The 27224-nt window shown below is 42.5% G+C and overlaps 1 protein-coding gene across 1 annotated transcript in view; it reads right to left on the bottom strand.

Annotated features, from left to right (window-relative positions):
• Nucleotides 1–27224, bottom strand: part of ADGRB1 (adhesion G protein-coupled receptor B1) — a 276533-nt gene that overhangs the window by 40813 nt on the left and 208496 nt on the right. Inside the window, exons 19-23 of the mRNA XM_085221766.1 lie at nucleotides 26755–26858; nucleotides 19176–19278; nucleotides 14955–15105; nucleotides 10379–10448; nucleotides 3293–3359 (exon numbers count right to left, since the gene is read on the bottom strand). Of these exons, the coding sequence (XP_085077892.1) occupies nucleotides 3293–3359; nucleotides 10379–10448; nucleotides 14955–15105; nucleotides 19176–19278; nucleotides 26755–26858 (495 nt within the window). The remainder of the gene's footprint in view (nucleotides 1–3292; nucleotides 3360–10378; nucleotides 10449–14954; nucleotides 15106–19175; nucleotides 19279–26754; nucleotides 26859–27224) is intronic.

The following is a 27224-nucleotide window of genomic DNA, read 5'->3' as shown; positions in this document are numbered from 1 at the left end:
CCCATGCAAACCTCAGCAACCTCTGAACATAACCACTTAAGTGATACACAAGCATCACCTCTTCCTAGGTGCACAGTGCTGATGGTGGAAAAAAGTGACATTCTCCTGTTTTTTTTTCCAGTGAAACAGCTGGTGTTGGTAGGACGAGGTACTAGATGCTCTTCTGCACATTGTGCTTGCAAGGAAACAATTCAGGTCAAATTCAGATATATTTGCCATTAGATGTTAGATAAGAGCCTGGGCGAGTTTAGAACACCTTTGAGAAGTGGTCCGAATGAACAACTAATAGAATCATAGAACTACTAAAGTTGAAAAAGACCACTAAGATTATCTACTCCAGCCATCAAACCACCAAAGAACACACAGCCCATGGGAAAGACATTTCTGCTCACACTAAGCCTTCATCTAAATGCCAAAATCATTCTCAAGACTGAACAACCCTTCTGAGTTTGCTCTGCTGATTTCATCAGGACATGACCCAGCTTTCTGATGTGGAGTCTACAGCTGGCAGCAAATGGAAGAGCTCCCAAATAGCAGTTATTTTCTTTTGTATCAGCTGTTGGGTGAGTGAAATACTTTCCACAGCTGTCAGTCCATTTCTAGAGCACACCACTGTTTTGTTTTATAGACACAGTGCTGGCAAGTCACATGCAGTAACTTAGCCAAAGATCAGCAAGAAAACAAACCCCAGTTAAGTGCACACTTGTGAGCACACTTGCAATTCATGTGTCTTTCTTCACCATGCTGGAGGCTTCTGAGCATATGAGGTCCTCTTCTTTAAGGTACAATATGACGTTGAAGTATTGAGGCTGCATACCTACTAGGGTTTGGCACAACAGTGTTCATCCTCATTCATTTATGGAGAGATGAAGAATTGTAGCTCGGTAATTGCATCTCTGCAACAGGCTTTCAACCTGTGTATCATCAGGGTGCCTCACCTGAGTTAGAAGTGTAAAACCACTTACAGCAGCCCTGAATTTAAATGTCCTGGGATTCTTAAAGTTAAAAGCGTAGACAATAAACCCAGCTGGAGGCAAGTCAGCTGTGTGCGAAGTCATTTGGGTGTCAACGTATCATATTCTTCAGAGTTCCGGGTGAGAAAGAGCTGCTTAGCTCAGGTGCAGAGCCAGGTCCCATCTTGTTCTGTGATCCCTGCACAAAAGCAGGTGGATTATCTGGAGCAATCCTGTCCTGAGTAGTAGTACAGCTGCATATCCCTCACACAGCCTTGTGAGAGCCTCACTGTCCTCATACGGAGCCAAGGTGGAGTGACCCTCCATATCTGGCATGGCCAACCTGAAATCAGGACAAAGCATGCACAAAAGAGACAACTGTCTGGTCTCATACACAGTGCATACTTGAGAACTGTGTATTCCACCCTATGCTCTGCTACAAAGCCATAGTGTGAATTTTGTCAGCTCGGGTTTCCATTTACAAAAAAGTGTTCAATGCTTATTCCTCCTCCTCTTCCCCAAGTTCCTCAGGATATAGGTACACTACCTCATACCTCTCTTGGGCATCATTTGCTTCTCATTTAGCTAGCAATGAGTCAGGTAGTATAAATGAGATGTACGGGCGCCTTCTCTAGGCAATGAAAAGAGACAGACACCTCCAGAGATGACTCACCACTTCCTAAAACCTTCTGTGTGAACCAGCATCTGCAGGTGTTGACCTCACTGTAAGGTTATCTCCAATTCCATCTTTGATGATAAGTGAAAACAGAGATGCCAAATGGGAGCAGGGTAGGGAAAGCTGAAGGATTACTTCCCTTGTTGTTGGCACAACAAAAGCAAAACAGGCAGGAGGCTGACTGCTCTTTCTCCAGGCAGTACAATAGTTCACTCCCTCCTAATCACCGCTGTCTATTGAACACCCAAGCCACTGAGCCAGAGCTATCTGTTATTATGTTGTTGAGCAAAGAGGCAGTTCATCTGAAAACACTAAGCCACTTAATGCTGCTGTCAATTATTCCAGCAAAAAGGAAGACTCTAAGCCCATCAGCAACATTACTGAACAAAATCCGACTATCGCATGCCTACAGAAATCTAATGACTGGTTAGCATGTACATTTGCATATTCCCACTCTTTGCTGATGACTATCAAAAGGCTCAGCTATGTGTTGTATCAATGCTAAAGAAAGATTCTAAGAGAGAAAAGCTTAGCTTTATTGTAGAAGAGGGGCAACTGATGAGTTGTTTCTTTGATGTCATGATGACACCATGGTGGCTTGATGTGCAGTGACAGCCATAAAAATAGAGGCAGCAAGAGGTTTTGTGTAGCTATTCTCCTGTAAGCCTGCTCCTGCTACAGGGAAGTTATCCCCCTCAGCACTGCCTGAAACAAAAAAAAGATCCAAAAAAGAAACTGCAAATGTCGACAATTCCATTCCTATGGGATTCTCCAGGGCACATTAGACAAGACCAAACAACTCCTCCACTGGATAAAACACTGGGTTGGAGAGAAAAAACAGACTTCCACTTAGATGGGTCTACAAGTTTCATTACATGTGTCTGCAATTGCTGCAGAAGGGATTTCCTAAAGGGACCAGCAGTTTACAAAGTCTTTGAACCCTGACAGTCAAGATTTCTCATGATCAGTGAGGCTTCAACAGCAGGGAAGCTTGATGAAAGGTCTGTCATCACTTCAGTGACACCTTCAACTCAAATAGTAACTGACTGAAACAGGCTTTGGTTTTGGGTTAGAGCCAAGGGATAGGGACAGTAGGACAGAGTTAATGAATGCCTACTTGAACCACACCATTTCTTTGAACAAGAAGCAAACTTGATGTTTTTGGAGTCATAAAGGATCCTCTCAGCATTGTTTTTCAAAGACTTCCATTTCACTTGAGAGCAAGGAAGTTACTCAAATTCCATAGACATCTGGGACAAAAGAATAAATGCTGTCAGTGGACCCTACTTTGTCTAAGAGCAGCCAGTAACAGTAGATTCTGAAGGAGTTAATGTCATAATTTTCCACCACCATTCTGCACTTCCATCCAGACAGGCTGATAAAAAGTTAAAGCTTTATCCAGGTGTCTAGGGAACTCCAGAGAGGACAGAGGTATAAGGCTGGTTGCTGAGGTACACTGCATTTCAGACTTAAACTCATCCCAAATTCCTGGCTTCTAATACTCTGTGTTTTCTTCCTGAAGGATAAAGTTATTAAAAAAAAGAATAGAAAGAAAGAGGGACGCTTTTGGGGATGAAAGTATGAGGGAAGTCTTATAAAATTAAAAATAATAATAATAATAAAACAAAGAGGAAAAAAAAAGATTTCAGACAAGCTCAAATACCAAAACAACAGCAGCAGCTGGTCCCACGAAGGCGTAGAGAAGACCTCCCTCTAATGACAGCCAGCAGCTGGAAAAGTAAGAAAGAAAAGAAAATTACTTGGTAGCTTGCACCACCATCAAAAAAAATGCATGTTTTGCTGCCTCCCTTTGCCTGTGGATTGATCTCAGGAGCTTATACTCCATAGTAAAAAAGTCTCAGAATTTACAGCAAGCAAGTTTTGCTTTTTGTTTCTCCTGTACTTGCACAAAGGCCCGGTTGCCTGGGGGTCTGCCTGCAGAGCCATGTTTGATTACCATTTGATTGTTGACAGAGGAATGCATGCAAAATTCATGCGATGCTCTGTTTCAGACCAGGTCCTGCTGGAAGCTACAGCATTACTTTGTGAGCAAGATAATTCTCTTGTCATGCTCGCTCAGGCAAAAGAGCAGATTTGTTCATTTGCTAACCAGTAGGCCTAGGGGGAGCTCGGGTCCAGAAGCATGGTACATTTCTGCTCTTGGATCCTCCCTCTGGGCTTGCTGCCGTGGGGAAATTTCACAACTCAGCAGCAAGGTGGGAATTCACTTTGCTGCTTAAGTGGATGTTCTTAAGCTGAAAGTGAGGTATTGTCATGCCTCCTTTGGAAACCAACATGTTGCTCCTCCCTCACATCACACAGCCTGAGAATCATAGAATGCCTTGAGTTGGAAGGGAACTTCAAATTCATCTAGTTCCAAAGTCCCTGCTGTGGGAACAGTTGCCACCCTGCAGATCAAGCTGCCCATGATTCCATCCAACCTGGCCTTGAACACCTCCAGAGATCGAAAATCCACAACTTCTCCGGGTATCCTGTGCCAGTGACTCACCACCCTCTGAATAAAGAATTTCCTCCTAATATTTAATCAAAATCTGCCCTCTTTCCATTTCAAGCCATTCCTCCTTGTCCTATCACTATCAAATTTCTCCTTTCTCCATTGACTTTCTGTGGAATTTAGGCTCCTAATCTGCCTAGTGCCTACAGAGCCCAAGGGAATCTTCTCACTAAACACTGATGTCTATCATGTCAGTGCCTATCATGGAATATGAAATCCAGTAGGCCTTGATAACATTTCTCTTCAGTGGAGATCCAAAGGAGTCTTTCACTGAACTCCACTGACTGCACTGACCAGTCTTTCAACACTTGAATAATCACAGAATCATAGAATCATGCAATCAATGCACCTAGATCAGATGGAGACCTCCCATCTCTCAGGTTAACACTATAAATGTACTACAGGAATCTCCATGGAAATTCTACTGCACTGTACATCCACATGCAGATCTCACTATGCATTGAAATCCCCATAGAATCATAGAATCACAACGTTGGAAAGGACCTACAAGATCATCTAGTCCAACCATCTTCCTGTCACCATTACAACTCACTAAACCATATCTTGTAGCACCTCATTCAGATGACTCTTGAGCACCATCAGGGACAGTGACCCTGCCACCTTCCCAGAAATACTGACAAACCCGCTCTAAAGAAAAACAGATAAGAGAAATATCTGTTTCTCATCAGCTGAACGTGACAGGATGGCCAGGTAGACAATTTTCACGTTTGAACATAAAAACAGGAAGGAAAAAGTTTTTTTTAAGGAAACACTTTCTCATTGTGAATGTGACCAAGGAGGTTGCCTAGAGAAATGGTGGAGTGTCCCTCCTTAGAGATCTTCAAAATCCATCTGGACATTGTCCTAGGCAACTTCCTATATGTGTCCCCGCTTGACCTCCAAATGTCTCTTCCAACCTCAACCATTCTGTGATTCTGTGACAGTCATGAACAGTTAAATCAGCACTGGAACTGGATTTCTATTTCATGGGGAATGCAGCAAGTTAGAGTATGGATACTTAAACTTGGTACCTTAGAGCAAGAGAAGATGAGAATTTACACTGTGTCAGCAACCCCATGGAAAGTTTGCATGCTTAGACATGGCAGTACCCTGGAGTAAATGTGCAGTGGAGTAATCCTGTTTCAACAGTAAAGTACCATGCATTTACCAATGGATAAGAGCAAGCAACCACAATGGAACAAGGACTTCCTCAAAGCTCTTAAACCAGCTAACTCTGCAGTGATTCATTTATGTGCTTGTACTCTCAGCAATATCATTTCATTCTGCATCAAAAGAAACACTGCCTTTCAGACTTCTCCCAGGAAACAAAGCCTTCCTGGGAACATTTCAATTTTGTTGATCAGCTTCAATTGTTTTTGTGTCAGACATGACATCCAACTATGTTGTTTTTCACCTTAAAATTCAGAACATTTGGAGGGAAAAAAAAAAACAAAACACAAAGCATTTCATATTGAAAATTGAAAGCAGGATGTTCTGACTTTCTCCAAGTCCTGAATCTTATTTCTAAATTAAAGTTACCACGTGTTAATTTAATCAATTCTGATTTCCTCCTGATAACAAGTTGCTCTCTGAGACAGTCTGAACAGGTGTAATAATAAAATGAATAATCAGGCATGGAGGGAGGAAATGGGAATGCAGTGTTGGAGGGCTGTGATGACTGAAAGTCTTCATGAATGCAAGGACAGAACAGAGGGAGAACCAGGTGGGCTCCCAAATTGCTGTGCTTGCCCCCAAATCTTTTGCTTCAATGTTTAATCCTAGCTTTAGGAATATTTTTCCCAGGAAACCTTCCAAGTAGAAGGGAAAGAGACAGCTCGCTTGAAGAAGGGAGCAGACAGTCCTGCATTCCAGTTAGCGATGAGGACATGGCAAAACGAGGGCTTTTATTCCCATCAGGTCCCCAGCAGCCCCTCTCCCCCCTCCTGGGCTTTCTGAAGTTGGGTTCACACATCACCAAGCACTGGCCCTTATCCTTTCTGACTGTCTGATCTCCCTGTCACAGCATGTAATCAAAGTGTTTCCTTCCAAAACTGTCAGAGGTGGTGGCTGACAGCAAAGAAAGGAAGAAGTGGTATTTGAGAAGGAGAACTGACAGGCAACTCCAGTAACATGCTAGTCTAGTTGAGACACTTATATCCTTGTCCTTTCAAGGCACAAAAATATTAGCTTTTCACTAAGAGTACTTGCAAAGAGATCTCTCTGGAGATCTCTTAAACAAAATGACCACTGGAAGAAAGTGAGTAATTTAACAATGATCAACTACCATTTCCAAGCTGTGCTTCCCAGATTAACAGTGGCTCTTGAGTCCAGTACCAAAGACCACCTCACCACACATCTGATTGTTTTTGTGTATCATAATTGTTTGAGTTGGAAGGGACCTTTAAAGGTTATCTAGTTCAACTCTCTGACAATGAACAGAGGTATTTACAGCTAGATCAGGGTGCTCAGAGCCCTGCCCAGTCTGACTTTGAATATCTCTAGGGACAGGAGATATTCCAACCACCACCTCCCTGGTCACCACCTCTCTTCTATGACAAAGGTGTGAAATGGAGGGTTTTTGCCCTGGTCCTGCAAAGAGCTGACTTCCAACAAGCCCTTCCTGACTATACCCCACAGCTCTGCTTGCAACAGCTCTCACCTTGATCATGCACAAAATTAAGCACCCACAGTGCGACAGCTAACATGTTTATATAGCTAAGACTACAGCTGGCATTCAGGACTATCCCACCAGTATTTAAATATAATCAAAAAAAGTTACTGAGATATTTGTGGGTGTCCAAAGCCTTGATGCAATCAATGGCAAAGAAGGACCCTTGGAAATTTGCTGTTTCCTGGCACTGTTCTTTGACAACATCTCCTGTGAGCTGTCTTGTGGGAAAGGATATGAATTTCCAGCTACCAGTAGCACAACCTCAGCTGCTCCATTCAAGCTTTAGAGATCCAGAGTCAGTCTCTGGAGCACTGGTTAAAGGGAATTTATTAGTGTCTGGCGAGTCCAAGGATATTCAAGGTTTACAACAGCTCTCCTATGAAAACAAGATGGGAAAGTTGGAGTTGCTCAGCCTGAAATAGTGAAGACTTTGAGGAGACCTCAAAGTGGCCTTCCAGCAACTAAGGAAAGTTGGAAAGGGTATCTATCAGAGAGTATAGCAATATAGCAGGGACAATGGTTTTCAACTAAAAGAGGGAGACTTAGATTAGATATGAGGAAGAAATTATTCACTATGAAGGTGCTGAGGCATGGCACAGGCTGCCTGACTACACAGGGACCCCAAGCAACCTGATCTAGTGAAAGGTATCTGTACTGATGGTGTGAGGTTGGAACTAGATGATCTTTAAGGCCCCTTCCAACTGGAACATTTCTGTGAGACTATGATTTTACTCATTCAAGCCTGAAAATTTGAGACTTTCTTTGAGACTAAAAGAACAGTCTGTACTCTTCCCCTAGGTCCTCTCCAAAAAACTACAAAATCTCCTTTCAAATACAGTTCAGCTGAGAAAAGGAAAAATCTTCTTGTTTGCCTGCACTCACTATAGATGGTGAGTTCAAAGCCCTCCAGAAGAAGAGTCCTGAACTATACAGGCCTCTGGCTGACTGTCATCTGGAAAATTACCACTCACCAAACACCAGGGACCTTCAGTATCTATTTGATTTTTAATTTGAATCCCTCCCTCTACTTAAAAAATGGTGTCTGATCTGGCCAGCTGAAGTGTAGTGGTCTTCTCATGCTTCGAGCAGTCTCTGACTTCCCTGCAATGTAACTTGGAGGCATGATCAACCCTTCAACTGCTACATGTCTCAGTGGAACAGGATTCAGATTACTTCTCAGTTGTCTGTTGTCATTATAGAATAGCTTCATCCCATAGCTACATCCATCCCAGAATAGCTACAATGACCAGGACAAAGCTGGATGAAGCAGGGTTAGAAGACTTTTTGAATGACAATGTAAAGCCATTTGTGGGCCATCACGTTAGCTCTTGTCCCTTTAGTTACAGAAAGGGACATGTTAAGGCTAATGTCTTCTGTTTTGTTCAGCAAAACGAAAGCTTGAAGGTCTGTTACTGCCCATATGAAATGCCCCCTGCATGTCCTATATTAGTTAAAAAGAGAAAGAGCCTCTATTCTCCAGATCCAAGTTTTGCAATTATCACGAACCCTTCTGCAGTGGTCAGAAACCAAAATAATCCTGGAACAAGATTCTATTCTGTATTCTGTTTGTCTTTAGCATTAAACACTGTTAAATCTGATTTCTCTGTCTGAACAACCTCAAGTTTTCAAGTTCAGCTCTGAAATTACTGGTGTATAATACTGATTTCCTTCTAGAAGGAAAGTAAAAACAACACATCAATATAAGAGAGCTTTTATGCCTCTTGAAGAGGAAAAAAAAGGAAAAGTGTGCTGCAGTGTAGGCTCACCCTGTGTCTTGGCCTACGGATCTCTGCTTCATGTTTTAAGAATATGAAGTTCAGGTGCAAAGCTGCTCATAAACCAGCCTGGAGAAGCATCATGTGCCTGTGTGTGCCTTTGTAGCATGGAGTCAAAGCAGAGATTGCTTAACAGGTGCCTGCAGCGTGCTGCTTGGAACGGTGCTGGGTTTGAATTCACTCTAAGATGGCTCTTGGTAAAACCAACAGCAGGAATCGCAACAAGGCGTTAGTGCAACAAATGTGTGTCTGGAGGCTGTTTCCTGTGCTCATATTCTGCACATCATGGCATTAGGGACACAGCATGTATGCGAAAGGTTTTTCCTATGGAAAAGAGCTGAGTGCACATGTGCAAATTCACTGAGCATCTCAGGAAGCCCTGCAGCAGTCATGGCTGATGAATCACAGGAACTTGCAGAGGAGAGGAATGGACAGGCTGGCTGGGAAAGGAGCAGTGTGGGAGCACGATGCAATGCCTGAGATACCTTCCTATTTCAGTCACAAGCACCCTGACAGCAGGGCTAAGAAATTGTGTTCCTGAGTCTGTGGCTCCTGCTGGGAGCACAGGATCCCCTGCCACTCCTGGGCAGCCAGCCAGCCAGCCAGCCATAGAGGCAGAGAGCCAGCCAGCCCCTGGATGCTAGGAGAAACAGAAACTGAAGGGCTAAAAGAATTCAGAAGACTGGCAGCAAAATGAGGAGCTGCTCTAGTTAATCATAGAGTCATTAAAGTTGGAAAAGACCTCTAGGATCATCTAGTCCAACTGTACAGTTACTACTAATATTGCCCACTAAAACTCTGTACCCTGGGTATGAAGGAAAGTCAATGCACAGCTTGTGGGACACCTCGTTAATGTGCCAATCTGAGAGCAAAGGAGGCTGGCAGGTTTTGTTGTTTTGACACCCTTTTTGCTGCAGGCTGGGAGACTCTGTTCTGGGTCAAGAGGTGCTGGCATGCACGATTCAGGGCAGTGAGACAGGGAGTGATCATCTGCACATTTCCTCCTTCCTTCCAAGGCTCTTTTGTGTTGTCTTATGCTGACTGGTGCTGCATTCATGGGAAAAGATCTAACAAGCTTTTAGCACCAGATCACACCAGTCTATTCACAGGAAAGAAAGCAGAAATATTTGGAGAGGAGAGGAGAGGAGAGGAGAGGAGAGGAGAGGAGAGGAGAGGAGAGGAGAGGAGAGGAGGAGAGGAGAGGAGAGGAGAGGAGAGGAGAGGAGAGGAGAGGAGAGGAGAGGAGAGGAGAGGAGAGGAGAGGAGAGGAGAGGAGGAGAGGAGAGGAGAGGAGAGGAGATCAACCCATCCCCACTATGCCATTCATTTAACCAGTTCCTATGAATTTGTTTATAAAAGAATACACAATTTTCAGTCAGTACCTAGTCCCTGCTGCTATTCTATTAGAGATGATTCAGAAGCAAGTGCAGATAAAATCTGAATGCTGACTGTTGGCATTCTCATCTTTATGGTGCAAACGTCCCTCTTGTTCAGACTGAACTAAGAGAGTTGCTTCTTGTCACACAATAAGTCCTTCTCTGAAGACTTGCTATCCTAAGGTTTCCCCTGGACATTTGGGCAGGAATGAGACAAGTGCACAGCATTCAGATGAACTGATGGATTGAGGATGTCAGAAGGCTCTCTCAGCTCCTATCATTCCTACTCCCATAGGCAGCCAATGAGAATTTAGCTCCTACCTTTGTTCCTATGGGCGAGTGGTTTTTTTTGACAAAATGATGGGAGGTGAGACTGGAAAAAAAGAATAGGAAGAAGAACCTCATTACTCACTAGTTCACGGTGCCGTACCCCTTGGCTTTAGTAAATCCCACAGAAATGGCAACCACCAAGGCGGGGAGCCCTATGGAAAATGAAACAAGAGAAAATTGGTTATTTTAACATATGTGCAGCTCTGCTCCAACTCAACCACTTTATATACCCCATTTCTCCCTGTGTTATTCTAGCACCATCTGTCCAAGCCTGGGCCTTTGGCAGAGTCTGAATTCAGGACCTTCAGAGCCAGAAGCATGAACCTTTGTTACGTCTGCTAATGAAGTTAATGCTGTCAGCTGTAATCAGCTCGTATCCTGCTGTGGTCTCAGCAGTTGTGCAGGGAATGATAGTACATGCAGATGCATAAAATTCATTTATTTTATTCTTAGGGATGCAGAACAGCCAGGAATATACCAGGACATTTCTTGGGGGTGGAATATTCAGGCACCACTTAACCCAAAAGAACTAGCAAGGCAGAGATTAAAAGCTGTGTTTGCTCTTAACGTAATATGTGAACAACTTGGGTTCAAATCTTGCTCCAAATGAGACAGAGCAGGAAATGGGAACAGTGTTCCCCCCATCCAGCTATATCCCTGCATGCTGTGGATGCTCTATCCCTGGAGATGTTCAAGACCAGGTTGGATGGGGTCCTGGGCAACCTGGTCTTGTACCAGATCTGAAGGTTGGTGGCCCTGCCTATGATGGAGGGTTGGAACTTGATGATTCTTGAGGCCCCATCCAACTCAAAATGATTCTATGAGTCTACGATAATGGAGCAAGTCCCTCTGAAGCACAATGGAAAGAAGCATCTGAACATCAGGTCTTTCTGCAAACCAGAGTATTTACTTTACGCCAGAGAGCTGCTCCCCTTTTGCACCCAAAAAACAGCCACCTTGGAGAGAGGGCACACTTCATTATGAGTGCTACAAAGGATGAGTAGTTTGTGCCTTGGAGGCTATTTGATGCTCATGGTATGCAATTTATCTTCATGATGTCATGAGCTAACAATACCAGCATGGGGTCTTATTTCAGGTTCATAAGGGGGTGAAGCTATGCCCTCGATCCTAATGCTAAAATCTCAAAAAAAATGATGATAAGGAAGAAATAGAACAAAAACATGCTGGTATTGTGAAATGCTGGACTGAAACTTAAAACTACTGACAGGATTGGGTTTCTGAACACCTAGGCACATTCGAACTAATAGAAGATGTTGTATCCTGCTAACAGCCTACTTATCCTTACTATTCCTGCCTGGTAAACTGCTCTAGGATCTACAGAGGAGATTGAGTATTTCTCTGATTCACTATCCCCAGCCTGGCTCTTTCCTTTCCCTATAAAAATGTCTGGGTATGGTCTGGGAACATCTGGCTCTTCAGCTATGGAGGGCTTTGTGTGGCTTTTTATAGTCCTACTACTTGTGACACAAAGCATTAAGCTGTCTCAATGCTAAAGATGGGCAAATCCCATTAGGAATTAGCAGGCTCAGTAGCCAGCTAGGATTAGTGCTTTTTGACAAGACCCTAATTAGTGTGCTGTAGAGGTCATAGCAGGCAGCTGTAGAAGATGCTGTAGTCTGCAGGGCTGTCCAGACACAGTATCCAAACAACTCTGCTGACAGGGTGGTTACTCAGCAATATAGATCGATGCAAAGTTGATTAACTGTGAGGATCAGCAGATAGTTGGGAGGTGTTAAGGCTGAGTAGTCTGGAAAAGAAACAGTTTCACAGAATCATTAAGGTTGGAAAAGAGCACTGAGATCATCTAGTCCAACCACCAACCCATCATCACCATGCCCACTAAACCATGCTCCGAAGTGCCACATCTCCATAGCTCATGAACAACTCCAGGGATGAGGACTTCACTGATTCCCTAAGCAGCCTGTTCCAATTTGAGAGTTATCATAAAGAAAAGAGTTTCTCTTCCCATATGAGACATCCAAGCAGAGCTCATGTTTGAGCAGTCCAAAGCCATTGAGCAGGATGGTTTCAGAATGTCTCTTTTTAAAAAAGTTCTATAATGACTATTTTCCATCTTGCTGAGCTTTCTTCACACCTCATCTGGATATTCTGGACATATAACCTGCATGGTATTCACTGTAATGACATCAGGGTGGCATCCCATGGTTTGCACACTAAGAAGTCAGAAAGGATTTTTTTTAGAGTAGAACATGATGCATGAAGCTCCAGAAAGAAGAATGTCGGCTAAGACTCTGCCCAAAATAGCAACTTGTTCCTCACAAAGTACTTCTCTTAGACGTGATAATTATGCAGAAATGCACACTTAGGCTGTGAACTCATCAGATGTACAAGCTGCATTTATCGGAGAGGGGAGCTACACGATGGTAGTTAAGCCAACGAGCAGAGCAGTGAGGACTGCTGTATCCTTTGCCTTGGGATGTGATCAGATTAAAAATAGATACATCCAAATATTTCCAATAAACTTTTAATCTATTCTTGACTATTTGAAAGAAAGCTGTTTCTAACCGGTTTGTGCCATACGCTTTGTGTGCTGTGTATCAGACGTCTGTGCAGTCACTCATGCTGCATAGTCAGTGGCCAAATTTAGAGGGGTTTGTGAAGAAAGTGAGTGCTACAGTCAATTCAAAAATTAAAAAAAAAAAAAAAAAAAAAGCATAGGAAACCTGATTTGAAGATTTTTTTTCTGTCAGGCCAGCAGGAGAATCATGTAACGAAATCACCATGTCCCATTAAAAAAAGTTCATTTGATAATAATGACTACCAAAAGCCATAACTGTTAGAAACAACTGAAGACCCTGTCAGAGCCTCAGCCAGGGCAACATAAAAAATCCAATTGAAACAATGGCATGGTTGTAAGTAGATAACCAAATTTTGTTTTTTTTCACTGGAACTAAATGTGCAATTGAACTGTTTCTAGGGAACAGTTTGCACGTCTAAATAACTTTATATTTTTCTAATTGCGAAAAAAAAACCTCTTTTCTGAAAAGGCAAAATCGCACACACAAGAGGAGAACAGGAAACTGGGAGTAAACCTCACTGCTGATGAAAACCACTGCAGCTTCAATGAGCTACAGCTGAGAACTTGGCAAAGTTCTCCCACAAGAGCTTGAAAAAATGTTAATAAGCAAAGAGGGGAGAGGGGGAGGATCAGCCCATTACAAAGTGAATTCACAGAATCACAGAATCACTAAGGTTCAAAAAGACCACTGAGATCTAGCCCAACCATCAACTCATTGACTGTGATAATTATTTCAAATAATGCTCTTGAAAACTTATTTACGTCCTCTGCCCTCTTAGAGATGCCATTAATCCCAGCACTACAGCTGAAGTCTAGCAGGATGCTAAATACCAGAAATTCCCTTGCTGCTTTAATAGGTGAGAGTGTTCTTCACTTTGTGTCCTAACCTATTCCAAACGGTTATTATGCACCATTTATCAGCCAGCACATCCTAGCCCAGGAATAGCTACATTTTACTAACAATGCAAATTATGCTCCTACACATGCAGGCTTTTTTTCCCCTTAAATCTGTGCAAATTACAATTATGAATATCGCTCATCCAAAATTCCCTCGGCTAACACTCTCATCTGTCCTAGCATTTATAAATCAGATTGAAGAAAACATCCCTTTTTATTACCTTTATTACCTAGAGAAGCTGTCAGTCTTTTGCATTTGATATCCCTGATGTTCCTCAAGTCATACATACAGTGTTTATATTGGAACATATGCACAAGGACAAAAAAGCACACTGAGCCTGCGTTTTGCATGTGTGTGGTTACAGGCTTGCTATGTACAAGCACTGTATTTCAGTCCCACCATTTGTTTTGTTTCCCAAGCAAAACTTAAAGAGATGCAGGTGCTGGAAGGAGGATGGCTCTTGATGTGCAAGAATAAATCACATCAGGGCCCTTCATAACCGTCGGAAATATCTTGCCTCGGGGCAAAATGCTCGACTTCAGTAGTGAAATGAGCCACTAATACAGCTTAGAAGCACAGTGCTCTCTGATTCTCTCTTTTTTCCTCTGCTTGCTTTTGAGCAACTTTTTGTTCAGTTGCTCCTTTCAAACAAAAGCTTCATGTCGCTTTGAGAGCCCAGGTTACGGGTTTGCGTTTGTTTTCAACTACAGAATGCATCATTTAAAGCTAATAAATTAAACATACGGAAGAGGCAGAGGGAGGAAAATTAGTTACAAGCATCTGCACTGGTCTCATAGTTTATTTGTCTATGAAAGGCCCTGCTGCCATGGAGACAGCATTTCAGAGCTTGCTTCTCCCCGGGTCGCACATGGAAGGAGACAGTGAGAGAAAAATAAAAGAGAAGCAGGGAAGAAAGCCAGAACCAGCAGAAATCCCCCAGCCCCACTGTGCCCTTGGAACACACAGCCCCTTCCCAGCTCATCTCCTTCATATTGCTCTTGGGTGGAGATAGCAGCTTTTGGCTTTTGCTCATTTTCAACCATCGGAGCCTTTTTTGACACACCTAAGGGTGTCAAACTAAGCTTTTTGCACAGCATAAATCCGGAATAGATCTTCACGCTAGGATGGAACAATGTTGTTGTTTCTTTTTTTTTTCTCCCCTGACCCAATGGAGCTTCTATGCAGACCCACAATCCTCACCCCATCCGAGACACAAGAAGCGCTTGCGGATGATGCGGTTCCGTAACCGACCCGTCACGGCCATGTAGGACTGCCAGGCCTCAGTCAGCACCCAGCAGAAAGAGGAGAGGAAGAAGAAGTGCAAGAAAGCCGCCACCAGCGTGCATATCACCTGGAGAGAGGAGGAAAGGAGCACATATGAGAGGGGAGAAAGAGAAGAGAGGAGAGAGGCAGGCGGAGGGAGCTGCTTCCAAATCGGGCTCTGAAAGGAAAGGAAGGTCACAGGGATCAGCAAAGGAAAAGACATCTCAGGAAGAGTCAGCCTCCCCCTTGAGCTTTGACCTAGCATAGGATTGAAGTGTTTGTTTCAAATTTAAGCATTGCACAGAAACTGACTGCTCTTAAATGAGAGCTTCAAGCCTGTGGTTAAATATTTTCATACAACGATAGAATATCCTGAGTTGGAAGGGACCCACAGGGACCACTGAGTCCAACTCCTGGCCCTACACAAGACCACCCAAAATTCAAACCCTATGTCTGAGAGCAGTATCCAAATGCTCCTTGAATTCTGGCAGCTTGGTGCGATGTCCACTGCCCTGTTGAGCCTTCCATGTCCATCATCCTTTGGTGAAGAACCTTTTCCTAATCTCCCACATGACATTCCCTGACACATCTCCATGCTGAAGTTTGAATCCATGCCTTGTCCTTGTGCTGTTTGGCTTCAGCAATATACATTTATTTTCCACTGATCAAATCAAATCCCTGATGCTTTCGGAGAGGATGGAGCAGATATTAAGCTGTGCTCAAAAGGATTGCAAAGCACCGCACCGTTGATGCTTTGCAGTAATGAAATCAGAGAAAGGCAATTCAGACTGGGAAAGATGGCTCTTTGCAAAGAAACATAGTTAAGCTGTTAGAGCTGGGGTAAAAACATGGCTGGTGGTAGCTTGGTAAGGACTGAAAGCATGATTTGTCCAAGAGCATGTAGCTATTAGCAAAAAGGGGGGGAAAAAAAAAAGGAAAAATTAATGAAATGGCAGAATAAATTTCATAATGGTGAGCTCTACAACTTGGCAAGGAAATCTCTCAAGGGACACAGAGAGAGCTCAAGCCATTTAAAATTAAACTAGGGAAAGTACTAGCAAATGCATTATGGAGAACAATCCTGTAGCGGCGGGGAGATGGGCTGGAAAGCTGACAAGCTCATCTTTGTTTTTAACTCAGCAAACCCAAATCATTCAATGGTGCAAATTGGTGCCGCTCTGTTAACTCTGCCAGGGCTATGCTTAATTTGCACCATTGGAGAAGAAGAAACTGTGAATGAACATGAAACAAAATGATGGAGAGAAACTCCCAAAGACAAGGGAGAGCAAATAGACTTTAAAAGTGACTCTGGGTGAAAAAAAAAATTGGCTTAAGGCATTGAGGACAGATGGGGGTGGGAGTGAATAGCGAAGAATTTCTCCGCTTTGAGTTATATCAGGAAACATGGACTTTGGGTTTACGGTCACTGAACCTTCCTCTTTTTTCATCCACCAGCATCTTTCAGCAGAGAGCTCTCATGCACCGTGCATCTTTTATCATGATTTTTTTGAATTGCCCTCAATTCATACACTGGCACTGACAGACGTTATCAGAAGTTGGGAATAAAAGTTAGACGTTGCGTTCTTTGAGACAGGAACTGCCTTTTCATTCCGTATTTGTATTTGACACAGAAACCTTTGGTATTCTGCCTGCAAGTACATGACAGTTCAGTACAAATAGCCTAGCTCAATGTGATAATTTGAAGTAATTTTCGTGTTTTCAAAAGAATCTTCCAAAGGTGGTTGCTATGCATCAGCTCACAGGTCTATGTAAAACAGTTACAAACACAAGTTACTTCCAGGAATGTATTTTAAGAAATTTATATTTTAGAACTGTTGGTTTTTTTTCTAACTACTGCCAAAAATGACAGCATCAGTTTATCTGAGCTGATTTTGTTCTGCATCTGTGAGTTTTTCTGCCTTCTTTGCCAGAAGTTTGTAAAGGGGAGAAAAGATGTGTGCTTTCCATTTTTCCACCTGGGACACTTATTTTTCAGAAATACTCACTCAACTAGGTAGTTCTGAGGGAAAGGGGAGAAGAAGAGAGAGGAGCACAACAAAAACAATGCACTTTTATGGCAGTGAATGGCTCTCATTTAAAATCCGTTAAAAACAAGCAGATTATTTTACTCAGATTTGGGAATAAGAGAATTTTCCCCCTTGTTTTCCCAATTTCCCCAAGGAGACATGGTTGTAAAGGCCATTAGTCCTTGTCTTTCTAAAAGAGGAGAAATTTGCTTCCATCCAGGACATAGCCCCATCTTTGAGATACTCTGAATTCATTTCTTTTGTATCACATTATTGCTGACTGTAAATTTTTAGCCTTTTCCTGGGCCTTTCATCTTTACAAAGTATAGCAAATCCAGGTGTGGAGTCTTGCCTTTGAGATTATGCAGACAAAAATGACAGGAGTATTTGGCATTTCCCAGGAAACCTGTACTGTAGAAATTCTCCTAGTGTAACTGCAATTATAATTCAATCACTAATATTTTAGGAAGCTCCACTATCAATGATTGAATTTGAATACATTCCAAATTTACAGTCTTTCATCTCTTCTTTCTTCAGTTTTCTTTCTCTGCTCTGTGATAGAGACTGTTTACTAGATGGCTGAGTGGAATCCTAAGAATAACCTTTCTATTTATGGTGTTTCATGCATATGTATGTCCAAAGAGCTGATGTGCCTCACGCAATTACAGCCGGGAGCTTTGAATCCCCACTAACAGCTCTGACACTGAACATCTAAAGCAACCATGAGAAAAAGTGTGAGAAGGAATCTGGGCTCCCAACTGTTGTTAAGGGGATGGGAGAGGGTTAACAATATCCACCTCCTATCCTGGAGTGAAGAAGGATAACCAGATAGGAGGTCCGCTCATGGTCAGACATGATGAGCATTTCTCAGTCCTCTTTCTATGAAGAATTGCTCCTAGCACACACTGGGGGTTGCAGTGCACCCATGGAATAGCAGTACAGAACCAATCACCCTCTTCCCAATTCTTGCTCCAGGCAAACCATGCTGACCATGGAAGACAGCTCTGCTTTGCAAAGCTTCTGAATGGTGCTGGTTTAAGAGCAACAGGGCCACATGTCTGCATCTCCCCAAACTTTTCTCCACAGGTATGACTCAAGTAGCTGTAAATCTTTCTTTAAAACATAACCCAGCTCTGACCTAAAAGGCCTCGCATAGCAATGAGTCTCTGTGATTCATTAAAGCCCGAGGCTTCTCTGCAGAAATGCTTCCAAAAGTGACAGCATGCTCTGGATGTCAAAGTCCAGACTCGAATAAATTGGCTGGTTACTGTTAATTAAAAGCTAAATTTTGATTTCTGATCGTGACTTTAGCAGCAGGAGGAACTGGAAGACACTTTTGGCCTCAGTTTTCTGCTTAGAGGAGTTAATATGGCTGGAGTACTTGAAGAGAGAGGAAGATGTACAATAGGAAAATATTAAACATGAGCAGTGATTTGTTATGCTAGCTGCCAACAGAGAAAGTAATTTAGCTGGAGAAAAGTCATACAAGCAACATAACACCTCTCCATCTGCATCTCTAATGTGGAAAGCCATGCTAGTACCCTGCAATCTATGCCCATGGCTTAAAAATTTATGCTCAGTTCTCATCTTCACTGCTCGAATGGCACTGTGACTTCCAAGTCTCTTGTGGTCTCAGCTCTGCAATGTACATGATGTGCACAGTGATGCTTCCCACTCCAAGAAAGGTGTTCTTGGTGGCTGCTTTCCTTAACATCTGCCAAGTGCTTTAGGCTTGGAGCATAAACGTTGCTGTAGAAATAAATGTAATGCTGAGATACTGAGTGTTATCGCTTTTTTAGCTCTTTCTCAATCTGTCTTCCTTTGTAATTTTTGGAAAATAAAATGGTTAAAACCTCGCAAATAACCATGTTTTTTCACCATGCCATGTGCCAGCTACTCTAGGCAGATATTCAAAAATATCACATTGGTTTTAATCAAAGCCCTGAGGATGCTGACAAATTATCAAAGAGCGAGTGAGAGAGAAAATTGAAATCTGCCATTTAGTCATGTCTTTGACACGTCGCTAATTAACAGATGGAAGAAAAAAGAGGAAGCGCTGCCTGAGCGGATTGTTTCAATGCTAAATCAGGAGCTAAGCAAACTAAAAAACAAGGTCCAACATATCTCCTACCTTATTCCGGGTCTGGGTCTGTCCGATCAGGATGAGAGCATTGGAGGAGATGATGGACAGGCAGAAGTTGATAAGAATGACCGAGCGCTCTGAGCGGATATACCTGCAGAAAGAGAAGAGGGGAAGGAAATCCACCCTGTTACACCTTGCATGAAGCCACTGGGCTCTACACAATCTCATGGTAAGAGACGGCCCACTTTCTTCAGATCTCGTGTGTTAAACAGACAAGTACAAGGGGGAAAAGGAGGAGAGCTTGGGCGTGGTGCACAGACCTCTCAATCCTCCCCATCAATGTTGGAGTTATGAGCATGAGCCAACAAATCAAGGGCTAGCTTGCTCCCTACTCTGAACCTTTTCTAAAATAGTATTGAGTGCTGTAGGTCCCCTTCAGCTCTGCTCACTTGGTAGAGGAGTTGGAAAGGAGCTTAGAAGAAAACATACACGCAACACATGGAAAAATTCCCAAATAAGAAGAGCCACAAGCATGCTGGCGATGAAAGCAGGTTACGAACGCATGCATCTTCACAACAAAGTGCTTGTGGTTCAGCATTCCCCTTTGTTTGACCTAACAACACATCCAGAAGTGAAAAGAAATTGTGTTTTTGTTGTTGTTGTTTGTTTGTTTGTTTTTCCAGATGGAGAGGTTTAACACTTCTCAAAACTAGGCCAAATATGTAGCTGTAACCGTGGGTCCGGGACATCAGGAATCCAAGTTAGGAAATTGTTGCCTTCAGCACCTTGCAGGAGCAAGCCACTTGTCATTTCTCATTTGTAACGTGCTGTACAGCACCAACTTGCTGCTGAAGTATGTGCACAATTAATTCAAACGACTGGCTACAGAGGAAAATTTCTTTGAAAGTGCTTTTATGCACCTAATAAAATTAAAAGGGAATTGCAAAAGTGCAAGTCTTCAAGGATTGACTCAGGACCTGACCATACCAACCCTCACACATATGAGTAATCTCAGTGATGCAGCAAGTGCCCTGCCTGAATACCAGATGAGTAAAGAGTAGAAACTGATGTCTATAAAAATTAGAAACAGATCTATTAACCAGACAGCTCATCCTTGGAGGTAATGCAGGATTATTTTGTATATTTCAGTACATCAACTATTTATACAAAGAATTTAATTTCATTAATTAATTTTAGCAAGAGTGTGTCAGTCACACTCTGGCTGAAGAGTCTGCATTTCTGACTGGTAGGACAAGATGAATTTACTGCATATCTGTATTGAGCCAAGAAAGAATCTGTGCTTTAGATCTATTGGAGGCTGTGAAACTTGGATCTTAACTTCCCTGCTAGTTCTCCCTCTAGATAAATACGAATGTTGAGAATATGCTTTTCTGGATACAAAAAAACAGTCACTGATGAAAAGCAGACTCACTTTACATCAGCTTTGCTAGTAAACTGGTTTATAAGTAGTTCTTTCATGAAACACACTCTAACCCCATAACACACTTCAAAATTTAGGTTTCCAGCTCAGCTAGAAACTGGATTTGCTGGAAATAAAACAAGTCTGGAGTTATTCCTTGGCCAGTTTGATCCCAGATTTTACTGTTTTACTTGTTTCAAATACAATAATAAGGGTCATCTGAATCTTACTCCATTTGTAGGGTATCAAGTCATCAATCTTCCGATGCTTTGATCATGTGAAGTAAAATATGTATCAAATCTATAGTCAGCAGCTTCTAGGGGATAGAAAGAGAGATTTGGACAATGTGCTGGTAAGAATGGGATGTGCTAAGTCTGTGTAGGAAAATGGTATTAATGCTCATTTAGGAAATTTCCTCTCGTAAAAAAAGAAAAAGTAAAAAATGAGTTGAGTGTAAATGTAGTCTGCATGTCAAAGTAAGGGGTCAATAAACAGCTGTTTTCACATTTTTTCCCCCCTGAAAAGTCTTTTCTTTTTCCATGCTTGCTGTTATCTACCAGAAGCTCCTGTTCCCCAGATCCCTGAACCTTCAAAAAAATGAAGTGTGAGTTGGCACCTTGTAGAATCAGAATATCAGAATAATTTAGCTTGGAAAAAAAGCTCTCTGGACTTGCCAATTCAATCCTCTGCTCAAAGCAGAGCTGATTTCCAAGTCCTGTCATGTTTTTCAGGGCCTTGTCCAATCAAACTTCAAAAACGTTTAAGAGTGGGAAGTGCCATAACCTCTTCTGCATGATTTGTTTCAGTTTTTAACCACTCATGGTGAAGAGTCATTTTTTCTTCAACCAGTTGGAATTTTTCATGATGGAATTGGTGGTCTTTGCCTCTAAATTCTTCACTGTATCCATCTGTGAGTTTTATGACTCCACTTTCTCCATGACTCCTCCTTAACAGACTTCTTCTCTTCAATCTAGCCAAGCTTTCCTTGTTCCCTATGCCTCTTCTTGAGCATTATTCTCTTGCTCCTTAAACTGGACTCTGTTAAGTTTGTTGATCTCTCTCCTGTATTGTGGGGTATTATGGAAATGCTATTCCGATCTGGCCTTAGAGAGAGTCAAGCAGAGGGGAATAACAATTTCACTTAACCTGTTGGTTATATTACTATTAATGCAGTCCTGCATTGTTGAACAGTTGCATTGCTGAGTTATGTATAAATTGTCACCAACTGGATCCCCTGAGGCTTCTTTGGAGATATTACCAAGCCAGCCAGCTTCCAGCTTTCCTGCTGCATGTAGCTGTTCAGTTGCAGGTGCAGAAGTGCTCATTTGTCTTTGGTGTAAGATTTCTCCAGCTTATATCTCCAATTTGTTGAAGCTTGTCATTGCTGCTCTGCAGCATATGAATCACTCTTTCCATGTTAGTATAGTCATCCAAGAACTTGCCAAGAGTGCCTTTTTCCCCATCATCCAGGCTGTTAATGAAGATATTAAATGATATTGGTCCTGGTACCAATCACTGAAAGATACTGCTAGTAACCAGCTGCTGGTTATGCTTCAAATCTTTAGCCATTACCCAGAGCCTGCATGAACTTCAGCCAGTTTTTAATCTGCTTTAGCAGATTAATCCAATCCAAAATTCACTAGTTTATTTACTAAGATACCTGTGTCAAAGGCCTCGGTAATGACAAAATAAACAATGCCCACTTCTCTTCACTATCCAAGCTACCAGTCATCCCATCACAGAAGTAAAGCAGGTCAGTCAGGTACAATCTGTCCCTGAAAAATATGTGCTGTCTATTCCCAATCACTCTCTTGTCCATCATTTTGCTTGGAGAAAGTCTTTTTAACTATTCGCTCTTTAATCTTTCCAGAGTCTGTGAACAGACTGAACAGCAAGTAGTTCTGCAGATCCAACTCCTTGCCCTTTTTAAAGATGAGTATAACACTTCTTCAGACCACCTTGAACCTATCCAAATGATAGACACTGGCACCACTGTACAGCAAGCTCCATCTCAACACACTCTAATCATCCCATTTGGAGCCATGGGCATGAAAATATCCATTTTACATAGTTCTCGGTTTTCTCCTACTTGGTGATGCATAGTGACTTTTTTCCTCAGTTTCTGCTCCAAGATTTTGGGACCTGGGTTCATAGAAGCAAATGTTGGCAGCAGACCAAGATGAAGAAGGCAGTGATTAATTACCCTGATTTTCTCCATGTCCTTCTCCATCAGAACACATTTCCAATTCAGCATTTCCTTGGATCATCCTTTAGTGCTGTCGTACCAACAGAAACCCTTCCTCATGCCTTTCATGTCTTTTATCAGTTTCAAATAGAGTTGAGAACCAGCTTTCCTAATGCTTCCATACTCCTCTTTGTCAGCCTGACCTCACTACTGAACATTTACAAGCTGTGACCGTTGCTTTTTTTTTTCCTGCATCACCTCCAGCTCAGGGATATTCCACGGAAAGAAATTAGCATTACTATCCAGGACATTTGGCAAAAGAAGACAGGAACTCATAGCAGAGATGGAAAACACGCAGGCCTTGATGCTTAGCCAGATGAGAGATCTGCGGAGTGCTTTCTCACTATCCCTTAGCTGCAACATGGACTGCCTTATTTATCAAAGCACACTGCACATAGACACCAAAGCTTGGAAAACCTCTCACTGCAAATGTAGGAAGCTTCTGCTCTGGCCTGGGTCTTCTGGTATGCGGGGAAGCCCAAGACAGATGGAGAATGTAGGAAAACCCTGCAGTTTGTCTCTCTGTATCCATTCCGCTCCCTTCTTCTCTGCAAACACTGAGCCAACTTTGCTTTCTCGTGGTGCTCATACACATCCTTCTCCACACAATCTTACTCATTCCCGCTGCCTTCCACCAGGACCACAGTGTGCCTCAGCCTCCCCAGCATAAAGCAGAGCTCTTGGGTTTAAAGCAAGCATTAAAAGCCACTTGAGAGCTTGATGACAACCACTAAATCAATCTTCAGCCTCTATGGAGAGGGAATGAAAAAAGCTTACACCGATATCTCTCAGCGATACAGCATTCATTCAGCTGCTGCCGTGCCCTACATGCTGACAGGCTGGTGGAAGAGCTATTTGATAGCAAGCATTGATCTCCATGCTATGGAAAGGTCTGATTCCGGAGGCTGCAGTTGGGTTCAGGGATGGAAAACGCATTAGGCTGCTTCTGAAATACCATCCTGTCAAGGAGTGGCACAGACCAAAGCGAAAAGAAGTACAGCTCTAAGTCATTCAATCTGTTCTGAACCATGAGCAATTCTGTTTCTCCCCATTTTTTCATTTTTCAAGTCAGCTTTCAAGCGAGAAGGTCTTTTTCTTATTATTTATTTTCTGAATACCTCTGTTTTCCATACAGGTGGTGGAAAACATGGCCCACACACATGGTTTCCAGTTGTGACCTAGGACAACCATAACCAGAGGTAACAAGGGCACTCCACTTCTACGGCCCAATGTGTCACTGACCTCTCTGCTGAGGCTGCTAATAAGGCCAGAGATGAACCATCTGTAGCAGAGTTTTTGCAGCCATCTGTCTACTGGGAACTGGAGCGAGTCCACCAACAGGCCACCAACAGCCATCAAATGGAAACAATGTCCAGCATGAAGTGAGACTGTGCCAAGTTGGCTGCCTCTGAAGCGATCACTTGCATCAAGAAACTCATGCTGGTCATGCTGATGGCTGAGTAGGTGCCGCTAAGAAACAACCATTATTGGAGGTTTTGAATGGAATAAAACCATTTCCTCTTTGATATGCAGCCCAAAGTTGGGATCACCTCCTTTTTACACTGCCTCTTGTTCTTCACCATGTTCCTTTCCCCTTTTTATTTTTTTTGTCTTTCTATCTTTCTGCTTCCCATGTATAAACAAATCCTAGTTGGGCAAAATTCTGGGAAGGTTTCCAGATTGTCAGCCTCAGTGAGCCTATTCATCAGAAGAGGATCATACTCAAGCTGAGTCTATGTGTACATGCTCCAGATGGCTTTGTCCAGAGGTCTGAATGAGAAATTTCACAGCCAAAGCTCCCCAAAACAGCTGAGCTCTGGTGGGTGTGCTCTACAGAAGACCAAGAAGATAGGGCACATGGAGATTCTCCCTGGCTCAGAAAATAATTTACTTTGATATGGCTCCTGTATTTTAGCAACAACAGCTGGAATAATACTGCTGATCCCCTTGTGAGCATTCCTCCAGCTGCTGTCTGATAAACTGTATAACATCCAGGGACAAAACGAAGTGGAAGCCAGGAGATAATGTTGAATATGATGTTCCTGAGACCATTATTAGAAAAGCACATTCATGTCCAGCAGCTATGCCTAAAATAAAAAGGACACACAGAGTGCTCAGGGCTCAGCCACGGGAATGCTGTGAAATTCAGAAAACATGAAAACATGATCTACAGATAAGAAATGAAACAAACTCAGCGCACCAAAGAGAAATTCTAGAGATCACTTGATCATGCTTTACAAATATTTACACAAAGAGACTTAGGATAGAGAGCCCTTTAATCAAGATATATCTGGTCTCAGGATCACTTGGAAATGCATGTCCATCCCTTGCTAAATCAGAAATGCCCATTCAAGCCTTCCATAGACATGTCCCCCCATTCATACTAAACTTGATCATTTTGGGCATAGGCATAGTAACACAAAGGCTGCAATTAGAAATTAAAAAGGGTAGATTTTAAACAGGGCAGACAATTAACTTTACTGTCCTCAATGACAGTAAATATCGAGGGGCATGCTCCTGGAAGAAAACATATTGCATTACTCCAAATGACTCCGTCATGCTCCAAACTGATTCAACCTCATGTCTGAACTTAAGTTTCAGATCCTGAACTTATTTCTGATAGGAAAGAGAGGGTGAGACTCCAACACTTGCTCTTCACTCCTCTCTCCTAACTTTCCACTTGATCCTGACACCAGTGACACCAGTAAGTCACCTACCAGCGCTGCCCAGTGCTGCCCAGCCTGAGGAAAAGCAGGAGAGGACAAGGACTTGAGCAGATCCAATGATACCCCAGGCACGGAAAAACCTGAGTTCTAGATAAACGTTATTATGATCAGTCTTCAACTCAGAGCACTCACCATAATTAACTAGCCACTATGCACTGTCACAGTATCAATAAAAGGTGCATTTTCTTTTTGCTCATTTTTAACTCTCTTGTCTCTTTCCTCTAATAAAGGGTAGAAAGCATTATCTCAATTCACAAATCTAAAATGAATTTACCTTTTCCTTCCTACTAAGAAGAGTCATTTGACAAAGTGAGAGTCCTGCACTGATCTCTTCTCACAAAGGGTCATGAATAGCACATTCTTTGTAGCCATTCCTTTTTAATTTCATGGTCATTCACCTGGTTCTGATTTTCCTCTTTTGTTTATCAAGAGTCATGAAGCTCTCAGCATGTCTGCCACAAGTTTAGGAAAGGCATGGGTCTCCATAGTGTAAACTCAGATCTTGTGGAATGCTGTGAATCCCATGCACATCTTGCATTTCAGACTTGCAGCAGTCCACCAACATGTATTTTACAGGGATGTGGGCCAATGTGGACCTTTAATACAACTCTCCTATAAAATCACTCCAACCTCCACAAAGGGGCAATTTAAGGTTGTATCTGATCTCCACATAGGTGTACAGGAGCTCTTTGAAATGGGATGTACCAAGGAATCTCATATGCATCTGAAGCCAAAGGCAGAACAGAGCTAAGGGATTAGAGAATTGTTTAGCCCACGAGATGTAACATCCTTAAGCTCCTGAAAAGTACTGTTACTACTTCGGGCCAGATGTTTTCATAATGGATCAAGGATGTTTTGATGTTATCAAAGACCCAGCCCAGAATACCTTGAAGCAACTTGCCTGCCAGGAGGCAGTGCACGTCCACCTCTCTGCAAACAAGGTTTCCTGGGCTATATAAAGGCATAGAAAACAGCACACACAGCTTTTGAAAACAGAACAATGAGACTACATGAGGTCATAGTACTAATTTCACTGTACTAATTTCTCTGGCACTAAAAGGAAAGAGTAATGCCAACTAAGCCACCATGATGACTTTTTACAAGACCCACTCATTACAAAGTAGTTCCTCCTCGGGCAACAGACACCCAAAATGGGACAGCAAAACCTCCAGGATCCATGCAGATCAAGAGACAGTTACTTTCCCCAGTAAGAAGAGAAAAGAATGAAAGCCATACCTCCAAACAGAGACATAAATGATAATCAACAGCAAAAGTGTCAGCGAAGATACTCCACAGCCTACAATTAACGTGACAGAAGGGACCAGCACCTTTTCCATGTTCTGAAAGAGAGAAAGTAACACATTAAAAAAAAAAAAAAGACGATGGAGATGCTCAGCAAACGCTACCAGCTCGATTTCATGGCAAGGACTTTTCTCCTAATTGTCTGATTGTACATCAACTCAACTGACCTTCACATCAAACTACACATACAAATAAAGAGGAGAGAGGCCCATGAGTTACTTCAGGTTGACCCTGTCTTTCTTTGGACTTCACTCTGCTCCCACACACACCAGTGTTAAGTTTGGGTTTAAAAATCTGATATTCATAGTGAGATGTGTAAAAGTTGCAGGTTTGCAAGAGGAGATCAGACCCTTCACATCCAGTGTGGAACTTCAAAGATAATTAATGAGGAAACAGCAGAAAGC

Source organism: Meleagris gallopavo, chromosome 3, assembly GCF_905368555.1.
Source record: "Meleagris gallopavo chromosome 3, MGAL_WU_HG_1.1, whole genome shotgun sequence".
In the NCBI taxonomy this organism is placed as follows: Eukaryota; Metazoa; Chordata; class Aves; order Galliformes; family Phasianidae; genus Meleagris; species Meleagris gallopavo.
Note: the sequence above shows the minus strand (reverse complement) of the source record. Positions and strands in the feature narration are given on the sequence as shown.